Source organism: Prunus avium, chromosome 6, assembly GCF_965620075.1.
Source record: "Prunus avium chromosome 6, drPruAviu1.hap1.1, whole genome shotgun sequence".
In the NCBI taxonomy this organism is placed as follows: Eukaryota; Viridiplantae; Streptophyta; class Magnoliopsida; order Rosales; family Rosaceae; genus Prunus; species Prunus avium.
The window spans coordinates 13966567-13980267 of NC_142289.1; the positions used below are offsets into that span (position 1 = coordinate 13966567).

The window sequence follows — 13701 nt, forward strand, 5'->3', positions numbered from 1 at the left end:
GCCAACCCAACAAGTCCGATTAATCGAAGTGATCGGTTTTCATCAATTATGGTTTGGTTTTAGTTTCCAAAATAATCAAACCAAGACCTACAGTTCGGTGTTCGGGTTGAGCCCAAAACCGAACCAACCCAAACCGAGCCCACCCCTAGTCTTTTACCTAAGAGGGAACCAACAATTGCTTCGTGAGAGCAGGATTCTCAACGTTGTATTGCTCTCTCAGAACAATAAGCACCGCGAACAAACAACGATTTTAATCTACTAATTCATATACTGCCTGCTCAGGACACAGCATCTTCATCAATATACAACACCAAAATTCCTTGAACCCTAAAAAGTGGACCAAGATATTAATTGTAGAAGATCATAAAAATGTAGGAAATTCCCTTCATTGCTAACTAATTACTAATACTGTTTATGGCATTAAAATATTATACAGTAATTATGTCATACCACTTGCAAGAAAAATATGGCTCTGCAAAGTTACATCAACTGTGCACGTTTATAAGGTCCTATAATAACATTGCTACATGCGCTCAACGGCAGACAGTTTCGAAAAAACATCTTCTACTTAGCCATGGTTGGTTCTACAATCTGCACATTGGAGGAGTTGTTTGACATGGAAAACAACATGGCTGGGAGGTCTCAATGGATATTAAATCCCCGTCAGCCTCCAGGCCTGTGGCATGAGCTTGTGGATTTTATGAGGGAATCAGTTCTGCCTCATCGAAACAAGTTGTTATCGAGTAATCAGCGTGGAACCAAGCGTGTGATCTCAGTCTTCAAATGCTGGTTTCCGATCCTTTGCTGGTGTCAAAACTACGATCGCAAGACGTTCAAGAATGATTTAATAGCCGGTTTAACTCTGGCAAGCCTCTGTATTCCCCAGGTAATTAAACATAAACCCATGACTACTTTGGGAATTGCCACATTTTGCATTTTGAATATGTGACAGTTTTATATATGCAGAGCATGAGATATGCTACTTTGGCCCATCTTGAACCACAATATGGTCTATATAAGTCAGTCTAGTACAACTTATTTCTATGATCTTATGGTGATTAATTCTGTCAATTAATGGTTCTGCACTGTTTTTCCCCCTCTCTTTTTCTCCTTTTTTTTTTACACAGATACAAGTATCGTCCCGCCTCTTATATATGCAATGATGGGGACTTCAAGAGACTTGGTGATTGGAGCAGTAGCCATCGATTCGCTGCTTTTATCTTCAATGATTCTGGAATCATATCCTGGAGTTGATGCCATCAATTACAAAAAGACTGTTCTTACTACAACTTTGTTTGCAGGAGTCTTTCAAACTGCCTGTGGAGTCTTCAGGTTGGTAATGTTCTTAATAATATTTGACTGACTAGCAGTCCTAACTCAAAAATTTGTGTTACATTTCCTTTTTTGCTCTCCAAATTCAATTAACAGGTTGGGGGGTTTCTTGCGGATTTTCTGTCCCATGCTGCCATCATTGGGTTCATGGCAGGTGCAGCCATTATCATTGGTCTTCAACAGCTAAAGGGATTATTGGGGATCAAGAACTTTACCAACAAAACTGATATTGTCTCTGTCATGAAATCTGTTTGGGGATCACTTCATAACACTACTTCTGTAATAATGTTCCTCAATTTTCATCATTACTTTTTTTCTTTTACAATTAAGGAGTTGTGACATCAATGACTCCCATTGAAGCCTTCCATCCTTTCTCTGTTTGAATTTTCAGTGGCAGCCATATAATCTTGTACTAGGAGGCTTCTTCTTATGCTTCATTCTTGTTTGTAGATTTGTGGTAAGATTGCCATTGCTGATATATAATTGAATGATCGAGATATGTCACCATATAGTTGCAGTCTCTAGATCTCATTCAAATTTCTTACTTTATCAGGGTAAAAGAAACGAGACCCTCTTCTGGTTACCGGCCGTCGCTCCTTTCCTGTCTTCTATTTTCTCAACTCTTTTTGTCATGTGGACACTGAAAAACACAGCATAGAGGTAGTGGAACAAGTCAAAGGAGGCTTGCTTCACAGCTCAGTGCATCAGTTGCAACTGGATGGTCTATATCCAGGTGCAAGTGTAACTAAAATTGGGATCATTATTGCCACCATTGGGCTCATGGCAGAGTTTTCAATTCTTCAAGCCACTCACTCAATGTTAGATCAATTGGATTTTCAATACAAATGAAAAGGTATTTATTTTTCTACCAATTTTTTCAATGTCAACAACAGGAAGCAATTGTTGTTGGTCGATCTTTTGCATCCATCAAACGCTACCACATTGATGCAAACAAAGAAATGATATCATTGGGCTTGATGAATGTTGTGAAATTATTGCAAGCGCACAATTCGCACAAGTAATATAGAAATAAGTAGAGTATCGTTCCCACGAAGACTGTAATTTCCTATTAATTACCAATTATGATTAATTCAAAAGTTTATCTGAACAATTGATTAAGAAGATTGATTGATTTAAGTAACCTAAAACAATTATGAAAAATAGCAATTTAATTAATGATAGAAAATTAAGATGATGAGACACTAGAGCATCCGATTTCACCATAACCAATTCCACTTAATTCTTATAGCCAATTAACCCTAATTACTATCCATATTGACAGTTGGTTTCTCCTAATTCATTCAATATCCCCTCTCGGGCTCAACCAAAAGTATTCTTAATTAACAACCCATTCTCTCTCGAGCAACGGATTTAGGAAATCAAGAACCCATTAAGTTCTATGAGAACCTGCAAGAAAACTGCATGAGTCATGTTAGTCCCTCTCGGGCACTCATTCAAGACATGGTATTTGTTACAAGAAGCAAACACCAAACATCTCCTCTCGGTCTCCGCTTGGATCATCAAATCAATTAAATATTGGCCAGATATTCAAAGCATTAAGAACAGTAACAAATACTCAACATGGAATAGTAATAAGAAATTAATATAACTATAAAAATTAAGTATTCATGGTTAGGCTACATCGTAGCCCTAGCAAGGATAATTAGTTCATGACAAAAGAAAAGATAAACAAGAGAATTGTTGTCATAAAACCGATTTGGCAGATGGACTTGATCTTCCGAGTCTCCACAGGAACACCTTCGAAAGCTCCTCAAGTAGTGCAGCAGCAAATCCTTGGCTCTCTCTGATGTTTCTCTGGGTGTATGAATGTTGGTGGAAAAATATGGTATATGGGAGGATGGTCTGAAGAGATCCTTAGGGTGATCTTATATAGTGTAAAACAACTAAACCCTACTCTTAAAAGGTCTGGAAAAACTCTCCTAAAGCAAAACAAAATCCCAAACAATTAAGGAAACAAATTAGGAAAGAATCCTTCTTTGACTTGGAAACACGTCAGCCAACTTGCACGTACACTTTGGGGTCATTCCACTTCCTAGAAAATTCTGGAAAAATATGAGAAACGTAGCTTTATGTCTAAGCTTTCCAGGCATATATTACACGCCACTAGGAAAAATCGGAAAGGTCTTCAAATCTTCAATCTTCCACAGCAGTGCAGTTTTGACGGAATTTCAACTTAGGCTGTCTTGACTTGCAAGTCTGGAGCATTTGGCTTGGTAGAAAATTATGAAACTTTGATACAATGATCTTCAATGTCTTAGCTTTCTTCTCCAATTGGCCTTGCTCTAAAATTCATTTGAAAAGTCGATTTTCAGTCGAAATCCTTCCAAGAGTGCAGAATAGCTGAAAATAAGGAAAGTAAGGTAATAATGCTATTTTAAATTAACTTTCCCTACAAAAACCAAATAAAAGAGATATAAAAATATAGTAAATAATGCACTTATCAAACTACCTCAAACCTATCTTTTGCTAGTCCTCGAGCAAAATTAGAAACAAACACAAAAAAACAAAACGAAAAACTAACTAAACCAATTTCGCAGGTAAACTCGATGGCACTTAGCATGTGCCACAAGCCGTTAAACCTCTAGGTGTCCCTAGTAGGAGGAGTTGTGTCTCCTGAGGGTTTACCAGTTACGATACCCACAAACGTTTAATTGCAAAACAAAGTCGTTAAAGGCACCACTTTAAACAAGCTAATAAAAACCAATGCATGCCAATCACATTTGCATCACTAAAACTATGCCACTTTGAGTATAATTGCATCATAGTGTAACGTGTAATACCAAAAGTCATAACTTCCAAGCTTAAAGATAACCACACTCGAATGCCATGGAATTATTTCGCCTTGACTCTATCCCTCACCGGATATCACTCTATTTTTTCTCTCGGAATCCTAGGCTTACACTCAAATGTCACATATGTGTATGAAGTTATGTAATGGAAATCAAATATTAACACATATGCTTAGCTTGAAGAATGGAAATTTCTGAAAATAATGTCTCATGAAAAGAATCAAATACTAAGAACTAGAGTACATACCTCACCTCCAAGCAAGATTTCCCAAAAGATCAGTTAGGTCTTCTACTCAGGTTGTAATGAAAGGCTAGGCTTGGGGTATGAAAGAAAGGAAAGGAATAACAAAAACTTAGGACATACCAAAGCATTATTCATGATCACATACACGGCCAGCTCCTTTTGACATTTTGTAGTATTCAGCGTCCAGGAATTGTGCATATTTCCTACTCCATTTGGAGTGATTTTGAACTTTTATTCTTTTGAATTGCAAAATACTGTTTTCTTTTCTTTTGTCTTTCTTCTTTTCTTATACTTTTTTTTTTCTTCTTGCAATTTTGCACAAACACCTCGGTACACGCCAATTCTTTGGTGTAGAGCTCAACCTTCTTATTTTCATCACTTTGGCACATCCTAAGCTATAAGGTATGGCTTAGAAACGGGTTGTATAGGTCATAGATAATAAGGGTGGTGAAAGAAAGGTTAAGTGTTTGGTTACAAAGGGGCTAATGACGCACACAAAAGGGTAGGATGAAAGGTCTTTTAGAGGGTGAAAACATGCATAGCCTAACATCATCTCTCATGGTCCATCCAACTTGGAAGCGACGTACCTACAAAAATAAGAGAATTCTTTAGTATCCAATAAAAACCTAATGAGAGCAATCTAATTAAGAACAAAATCGAAGAGTGTTTAAGAGTAGAAACAATAAAACCCCTCTCAAGGAATGGCTTTTGGCTCAATATCTCACAAAGGTAGTCTCCACTAATATTCCATAGTCATTCGAGCATAGCAACCTTTTCCACCAAAATATTACGAATATGGTATTGTGAAGTGCAAAGATTATAATGCAATAACCCTTCATGGCAACACGTTAGTAAAGCATTCATGATCAAAACATGACATATACATCTCTATTAGCAAGGAAAAGTGATAACTTTAACTAGAATTTATATTTCACAAAAACTGCTTCTTTTCAATTTCGACCTTAGATCAGTTTTCAACAATTATCCCTTAAAGTATTGCACAGATTTTGACAAGCCTTATATGCTCAGAAAATAGACAAACAAACGCACAACTTCTCTTTAGAAAAAAATACCAGAAAACAGAGTAGAACTTCATGAAAACTGATGTTGAAAACAGAAATCAGTACTGAATCGCAGAAAAATTCCAGATCCAGACCCCTGTTCAGAAAAATAGCTATAACTTGCAAACGAAAAGTCAGAAAATTACGGCCCTTATATGGCTGGATTCAGCACAAAAAACTGAAGAAGACAACGCGGGCCAAATCTTCAAATCCATTACAGATTAAAACAGTATTATCGAAACATAAACACCAATGTTTTGCATGACTCGAGAAAGACTAAAAACGAAAAAAATTAAAATAACACGAATGTTACCCACCTCAAACCTAAACCAAACATTGTCCTCAATGTTTAAAATGAAAATAAAAGTAAGGACAGAGAATAGTAAAAGTAATGAACGCGAGAAGCACACAAATGAAAAATTAAAAAGATAAGGAACGAAGGTACCTAGTTGGGTTGCCTCCCAACAAGCGCTTAGTTTAAAGTCAATAGCCCGACTTTCAGATGCGTTATTTGGGATTATTGAGGAGGACGTTGGTCTCATCCTTAAGAAATGCAGCTGCCATATGTGGTTTCAATCGATGGCCTTTGACTTTGAAGGTTGTATCGTCACGATCATTCTTGATATGCTTGTCATGCCACTTCTTTGCATGGTCCTTGTAAATTCTCGCACTCTCATATGATTTATTTTGAAGTTCCTCTAACTCATTCCTTCCTGGGTCGTATGGTTTTGGTTCATCCAAGTACAAGGCAGGTTTGGCAACTCTTGGTTTGTCAGCTTTAGAGGTGGAGGCATGTACCAATGGATGGCTTGGAGTCTCCTTTTCCTCTGCTTTTCCGTGAAATGTTATTGGTTCAAAAACTTTGAATGTCGCTTTTTCATTCCCAACTCTCACAGTTATTAAACCTTCTTCCATGTCAATCAGAGTCCGTCCAGTAATCAGGAATGGACGGCCCAAAATTAATTGTGTGTCAGAATCTTCTTCCATATCCAAAACCAAAAAATCTGCTGGGAATATGAGTGTATCAACCTTTACTAAAACATCTTCAATAATTCCGTCTGGGTATGTGATTGACCTGTCCGCCATCTGCAAAGAAACAGTGGTGGGTTTAATTTCACCAATACCAATCTTTTTAGCAACAGATAAAGGTAGTAAATTAATGCTAGAACCCAAATCACATAAAGCTTTTTCAAAGAAATTATTTCCAATAGTACATGGAATTTTAAAACTCCCTCTATCTTTTTTCTTTGGTGGAAGCTTCCGTTGTGGGATGGCACTGCACTCTTCTGTCAGTTGGATTTTCTCATGATCACCAAATTTCCTTTTCTTGGAAAGGATGTCTTTCATGAATGTTGCATAACTTGGCATTTGTTCCAAAGCTGCAGCGAATGGAATGTTGATTTGCACCTTTTTGAACATTTCTAAGAAATCAGAAGATTGCCCATCAATTTTATTTTTCTTCAGCCTCTGCGGAAAAGGGATCGGTGGGACATATGGCTTCAATGGAGGAGAAGGGGACGGCATAGCAGCATAATTTTCTTCTTCTTGAGATTTCTCAGCTTCTTCCTCTTTTTCTAATTTTTCTTTTTCCAAGATGACCGCTGTGTTCACTTGCTTCCCTTCCCGAAGTGTGATTGCCATTACTTGTTCTTGATTTTTCGGATTAATTTCGGGTTGGCTTTGCCATACTCCTTGATTTCTTCCACTCAATACATTAGCTAGTTGGCCTACTTGCACCTCCAAATTCCGAATAGAAGCGCTCTGATTTTGAAATTGGGTTTTTGTTTCAGTCATAAATTTGGTGGTAGACATAGTCAACTGAGTAAGTGCATCTTCCAAATTTATTTTCTTCTCTTGAGCCGGAAATCCAGGTGGTGGTCTCTGCACATTCTGAGTATTGCTCCATGAAAAATTTGGATGGTTTCGCCAACCGGGGTTGTATGTATTGGAATAAGGATTATTTATTTGTCGATTAAATTCTCCAACCTGATTGACTTGCTCAACAGACGTGAATGGGTTCCCTGTGGTGCAATCTGAACTTGGATGAGGACCTGCACAAAAATCACAACCAAAATTAGTATTAGTGTTTATAGCATTAACACTCAAAGAATCAACTTTTTTAGTAAGGTTAGAAATTTGTGTTGCTAGCAAAGCTATAGCATCGACTTCCAAGACCCCAGCTGGCTTCGGATTCATTCTCTCACTCAGCCATTGGTAGTTGTTGGATGCCATGGTCTCCAATAATTCAAATGCTTCAGTAGCCGTTTTTGCCATTAAAGCCCCTCCAACAGCTGCATCAACTAGTGTCCTGCTTGTTTGACTCAACCCATTGTAGAAAGTTTGAACTTGAATCCAGGTTGGTAGCTCATGGTGAGGGCACTTGCGCAACAAATCTTTGAATCGTTCCCAAGCTTCATATAAAGGCTCCTTATCATACTGAGCGAATGACATAATATCTTGTCGGAATTTTGCAGTTTTGGCTGGTGGGAAAAATTTAGCAAGGAATTTCTTGGATAAATCATCCCAAGTACGGATGGAGTCTTGTGGCTGTGACAGTAACCAAAGCTTGGCTTTATCCTTTAAGGAAAAGGGGAATAGCCTTAAACGAATCGCATCGTCAGATACCCCATTGAACTTGGATGTGTCACAAATCTCCAAAAATATCGCAAGATGTATATTTGGATCTTCATTCGGCAGACCACAAAATACGGATGAATTCTGTAGCATGGTGATCATGGCTGGCTTGATCTCAAAATTGTTGGCTGCAATAGAAGGACGTCGGATCGCTGAGGGAGTTGCCACTGGGGGGCCAAATTCCCTCACTGCTCTTTCAGCTTCATCCGCCATAAATGGGGGTGTCGGAAAAATCCAATGTACCTGAAAATAAAAAGAAAAATTCAAATTAAACTCCGAATTAAAATATATTGATATTAATAGAAAATAAAACAATCCCCGGCAGCGGCGCCAAAAACTTGTTGTGAAATTATTGCAAGCGCACAATTCGCACAAGTAATATAGAAATAAGTAGAGTATCGTTCCCACGAAGACTGTAATTTCCTATTAATTACCAATTATGATTAATTCAAAAGTTTATCTGAACAATTGATTAAGAAGATTGATTGATTTAAGTAACCTAAAACAATTATGAAAAATAGCAATTTAATTAATGATAGAAAATTAAGATGATGAGACACTAGAGCATCCGATTTCACCATAACCAATTCCACTTAATTCTTATAGCCAATTAACCCTAATTACTATCCATATTGACAGTTGGTTTCTCCTAATTCATTCAATATCCCCTCTCGGGCTCAACCAAAAGTATTCTTAATTAACAACCCATTCTCTCTCGAGCAACGGATTTAGGAAATCAAGAACCCATTAAGTTCTATGAGAACCTGCAAGAAAACTGCATGAGTCATGTTAGTCCCTCTCGGGCACTCATTCAAGACATGGTATTTGTTACAAGAAGCAAACACCAAACATCTCCTCTCGGTCTCCGCTTGGATCATCAAATCAATTAAATATTGGCCAGATATTCAAAGCATTAAGAACAGTAACAAATACTCAACATGGAATAGTAATAAGAAATTAATATAACTATAAAAATTAAGTATTCATGGTTAGGCTACATCGTAGCCCTAGCAAGGATAATTAGTTCATGACAAAAGAAAAGATAAACAAGAGAATTGTTGTCATAAAACCGATTTGGCAGATGGACTTGATCTTCCGAGTCTCCACAGGAACACCTTCGAAAGCTCCTCAAGTAGTGCAGCAGCAAATCCTTGGCTCTCTCTGATGTTTCTCTGGGTGTATGAATGTTGGTGGAAAAATATGGTATATGGGAGGATGGTCTGAAGAGATCCTTAGGGTGATCTTATATAGTGTAAAACAACTAAACCCTACTCTTAAAAGGTCTGGAAAAACTCTCCTAAAGCAAAACAAAATCCCAAACAATTAAGGAAACAAATTAGGAAAGAATCCTTCTTTGACTTGGAAACACGTCAGCCAACTTGCACGTACACTTTGGGGTCATTCCACTTCCTAGAAAATTCTGGAAAAATATGAGAAACGTAGCTTTATGTCTAAGCTTTCCAGGCATATATTACACGCCACTAGGAAAAATCGGAAAGGTCTTCAAATCTTCAATCTTCCACAGCAGTGCAGTTTTGACGGAATTTCAACTTAGGCTGTCTTGACTTGCAAGTCTGGAGCATTTGGCTTGGTAGAAAATTATGAAACTTTGATACAATGATCTTCAATGTCTTAGCTTTCTTCTCCAATTGGCCTTGCGCTAAAATTCATTTGAAAAGTCGATTTTCAGTCGAAATCCTTCCAAGAGTGCAGAATAGCTGAAAATAAGGAAAGTAAGGTAATAATGCTATTTTAAATTAACTTTCCCTACAAAAACCAAATAAAAGAGATATAAAAATATAGTAAATAATGCACTTATCAATGAACATTGTAGGATCTCTCAGTTCTTGCTATGTCGCTACCGGTAAACTTTTATTTTTAATTTATGTCAGATCAACTTGGTAAATAAACAGAACAATTGTTGTAAATCTCAACAAATTCATAGCAGGGTCAGCTGCTCAAAATTCCAGGCACGGAGACTCTTGGAAAAATTCCAGGAACTGATACGTATTGTGATGTTGGTCAGTATCCTATGGCTCTTCAGATTCCTGGGGTTTTGATAATCAGAATCAAGTCTGCATGGCTGTGTTTTGCAAATGCCAATTCTGTTAGAGAAAGGTACGATACGCACAAAACCCCCTCCTTAATTAATTGACGAAAAGAGAAAACTTCCTGACAGATATTATAACTTAATTAAAACAACTTTATCTTTGACTATCTGTCAGGATTACAAGATTGCTTAGTGAAGAAGAAGAAGATGACGCCAAAAAAAGGACTAAGGTCGTAGTTCTTGACATGTCAAGTAAGTGATGAATTAATGTTGGGCTCCGTTTGCGTGGATGTTTTTGAAAGAAATTATTTGGACAATGAAGCTAAATTTTCTGAAGAAAACGTAGAAAACATTATATATATTTATATACATGAATTGCAGTAGTCTAAACAACCATCTAAATAGACTAAATCCCTATATTTTCAATCACTCCGTCCTCAAATTGTAGGTTTGATGAACATTGACACATCAGGAATTGCATCTTTGCGGGAATTGCATCAGAAACTGGTCTCAGAAGGAATGGAGGTAAGTTTTAAAGGAAACTTTTTTTTTAAATTTCTTGGGCTATATATGTATTAATTTAAATCACATTGTTCAATTTTGGTTTGATATGATCATACTAATTGCCGTCCTCCTTCTGTCTATTTACTAGTTAGTCATTGTCAACCCAAGGTGGCAAGTGATTCATGCAGACTTCTTCAGCAAAATTGGAGTAAGAATCTTCTTAACAGTTGGAGAAGCTATCAGTGCAAATTTTGATATTGATTCTACTACTAAGATGTTCCCTTTAAAATGATATTGCACTACTACAAAAAAAATGAAATAGATGATGGGAATCCACCGTCATTGTGATGCTTTGAAAATCGTCGTTAAATCAACCGATATCTTTTGAGTGTCAAATTACGACGGCTTTTCACCGTCGTTGTTTATTAGTGAAAACGACGGTTTTAAAAACCGTCGTTATTTTGATATAAAGACGAGATTTTATATAAAGATGATTTTTTTGTTAAAAACCATCGTTGTTTATAGGTAAAGACAATGTTTTTCATTAAAACTGTTGACGCCCAAAATGGCGTTCAACTTAGATAGATGTGGAGTGGTGGATGATGTGTGAAGATGTGGCCTTCAACATGTGTAAGTGCCTTTGGCAGGTTATTGTCTTCGGCAGTTAGTGACATTCAGCATAAGTAAAGTAAATAAGCATGCAGAAAAGAAGGTATACGAGGTTCACTCGAATGATGGGCTATGTCCAGGAAGAGGGATGTTCTCATTATGATAATGTTTGTTTACATTTGTACAAGGGGATTAGACTCTTGACCAAAAAAAATAAGGGAGTTTCACTAAAATACCCAAAATGGGGGCTGAAATTATAAAAATACCCAACACCCAAAACACTTTATAAACATACCCAAAACTCATCATTACACACACTCAAAACCCATTTATAAACATACCCAAAACTCATCATTACACACATACCCAAAACCCATTTTGGGTATGTTTCTATGTTTAAATAGTGCTTGGGTATTTTTATAAATACATGTCTAGGATTGGGTATTTTTATAAATATCTCAAAAAATAAGGGATTAGAACCAAAGATAAAGGGAAGAAGGCCCAAGGCCTAAGGTACAAAGCCCAAGAGTCCAAGGCCCAAGGGTCAAGACCCTTTCCTAAGTAGAGAGTGGTCTTCTTTTCTAGGTGAAGGGGAGTCTCCACCTCTTGTAGTCTTCCAATGTGGGACTCTTGACATTACCCTAAGTTGTGACTTGTGGCAAGGCTTTTTTGGCTAAGGTGATGACCTCTCAAAGCATGGCACGTGTCTGATCTTGCTTAGCTAGTTGCTCGGTTCGTCACGATATCAACAAAAACCATTGTTGATTGTTTGTAAAGATGATGGTTTTCATAAAGACGACGGTTATTTATGAAAACAGTCGTCTAATAAGTTCCCAAGCTATTACATTTTAGTTCTTTTTTGTTTCCTATGATGCTATACAACGATTTTAACTAGAAAACCAATAATAATAATGCTTTATTAATGAATATATACACTCAAAAATGGTTTCTTTCATAAAACTTGAAGATTCAATAGTTATTACATCGTTAACCAATCTTTACTTACAACATACATACTTTATATAATAAATATAAAAAAAAATTTTAAAAGAAGAATTCTACATAATCAACTTCAACCAATTACTTGTAAAGTGGATGAATACCCAAAGTTCATTGGTTTGCTAGCCTTCATTCTTGGAGCTCTTAGATGAGTCTGCGCTTTTGAGGCTCAAAGGTTTTTGCACAAGGTTTCTGCGAAATAGAGTCTATTTGCTCTTTCAAGAATATTGATTGGGGCTGAGACAGGAAAAAAAATAGAGAGAATTAAATTGATTGTTAAGAAAATGAATGCAACTACAATTCCAAGTTTTATCATAATTCTATAAACACATGCACAAGTTGGAGCCCAATTCAAACAACAGTAACAATAGCTCAAATGTTAAGAATCCCCTAAGCAGTCAAAATCTACACAACCAACTATGTAGCTGCAACAATTTTAAATCATGAAAGACAGAGGTAAATATGATGGCAAAGAAAGAGAGAAGACAAACAAGCCATATTTGCAGAGTGCTTGCCTTACAATGGATGATTGCTAGAGAAGAGCTATAGATGCAAATCAACTGGAAAATAAATATGGTCATGGATATATAAAACAAAATCATAGTAAAATGAATATAAGAGAAATATTGGAAAATCCCAAGAGATATGAAATCGTACCAGTGGGAGCTATGTACTAAATGAGCCTGTGTTCCTCATCACAATCGAACCATGCCAATTTGAGAAATGCAATAATTTGAATGTTGGTGATGTATGTGCCATCAATCAACACAAAGACACATACATCACCAACATTCAAATTATTGCCCTTCTACTAGTCTTTCTAGATCGCGACCATGAAATTGGAGAGCAAACTGGACCAAGTCGTTGAGGTTAATGAGAGAGTTGAGTTCCTAAGATGGAGATCTTCGTTCAAGAGTGTGGAGATCGAGATCTTCACCGCATCCAACTAGCTTTGATTCTCATAACCATAACCTCCCTCTCCATTTTGTGGATATGCTAAAACCTCAATCTCTCAACTCCTTCGTTGATATTGATTTTTTGATGATTTTGTAGGGAGATGAGTGCTTACTACTACAAAAAACACTTTGCGCGACGAAATAATTTTGTTGCGCAAAGTACAATTTCGTCGCGCAAGTTCTGTCGCGCAAAGATCGTAAAGAAAGGTTTTGCGCGACGAACTATAACAACTTTGCGCGACGAATACTAATGTCGCTAAAAGATACTTTGGGTGGCGAATTATAACTACTTTGCGCGACGAATAGTATCAACTTTGCGCGACGAATATTAATTACTTTGCGCGACGAAAGTTAACATCGCTCAAATACACTTTGCGCGACGAATCCTAATGTCGCGCAAATCTTTGCGCGACGAAATATTCAATTTTTTTTTTTTTTTTTTTTAATTTTTAATTAAAATTAACTAGTTTAATAGTTTGCGCAACGAAATATTTTGTCGCCC

General features: G+C 36.9%; 2 protein-coding genes and 1 non-coding gene across 3 annotated transcripts; 2 read left to right on the top strand and 1 right to left on the bottom strand.

Annotated features, from left to right (window-relative positions):
• The first annotated feature begins 574 nt into the window (after nucleotides 1-574).
• Nucleotides 575-1990, top strand: LOC110746962 (sulfate transporter 2.1-like). The gene is made up of 6 exons (XM_088254582.1): nucleotides 575-886; nucleotides 967-1009; nucleotides 1128-1336; nucleotides 1429-1611; nucleotides 1724-1789; nucleotides 1886-1990. Exons 1-6 carry the CDS (start codon nucleotides 575-577, stop codon nucleotides 1988-1990), a joined length of 918 nt encoding a protein of 305 aa, XP_088110708.1.
• A 3964-nt stretch (nucleotides 1991-5954) lies between these two features.
• On the bottom strand, nucleotides 5955-8294 carry LOC148293735 (uncharacterized). Its single transcript, XM_088254583.1, has 2 exons — nucleotides 7047-8294; nucleotides 5955-6944 (listed from the first exon to the last, which is right to left on the bottom strand). Exons 1-2 carry the CDS (start codon nucleotides 8292-8294, stop codon nucleotides 5955-5957), a joined length of 2238 nt encoding a protein of 745 aa, XP_088110709.1.
• On the top strand, nucleotides 7810-7916 carry LOC148293736 (small nucleolar RNA R71). The gene has a single exon (XR_015836873.1). It is a non-coding gene; the product is annotated as a small nucleolar RNA R71 (small nucleolar RNA).
• Nucleotides 8295-13701: the final 5407 nt, after the last annotated feature.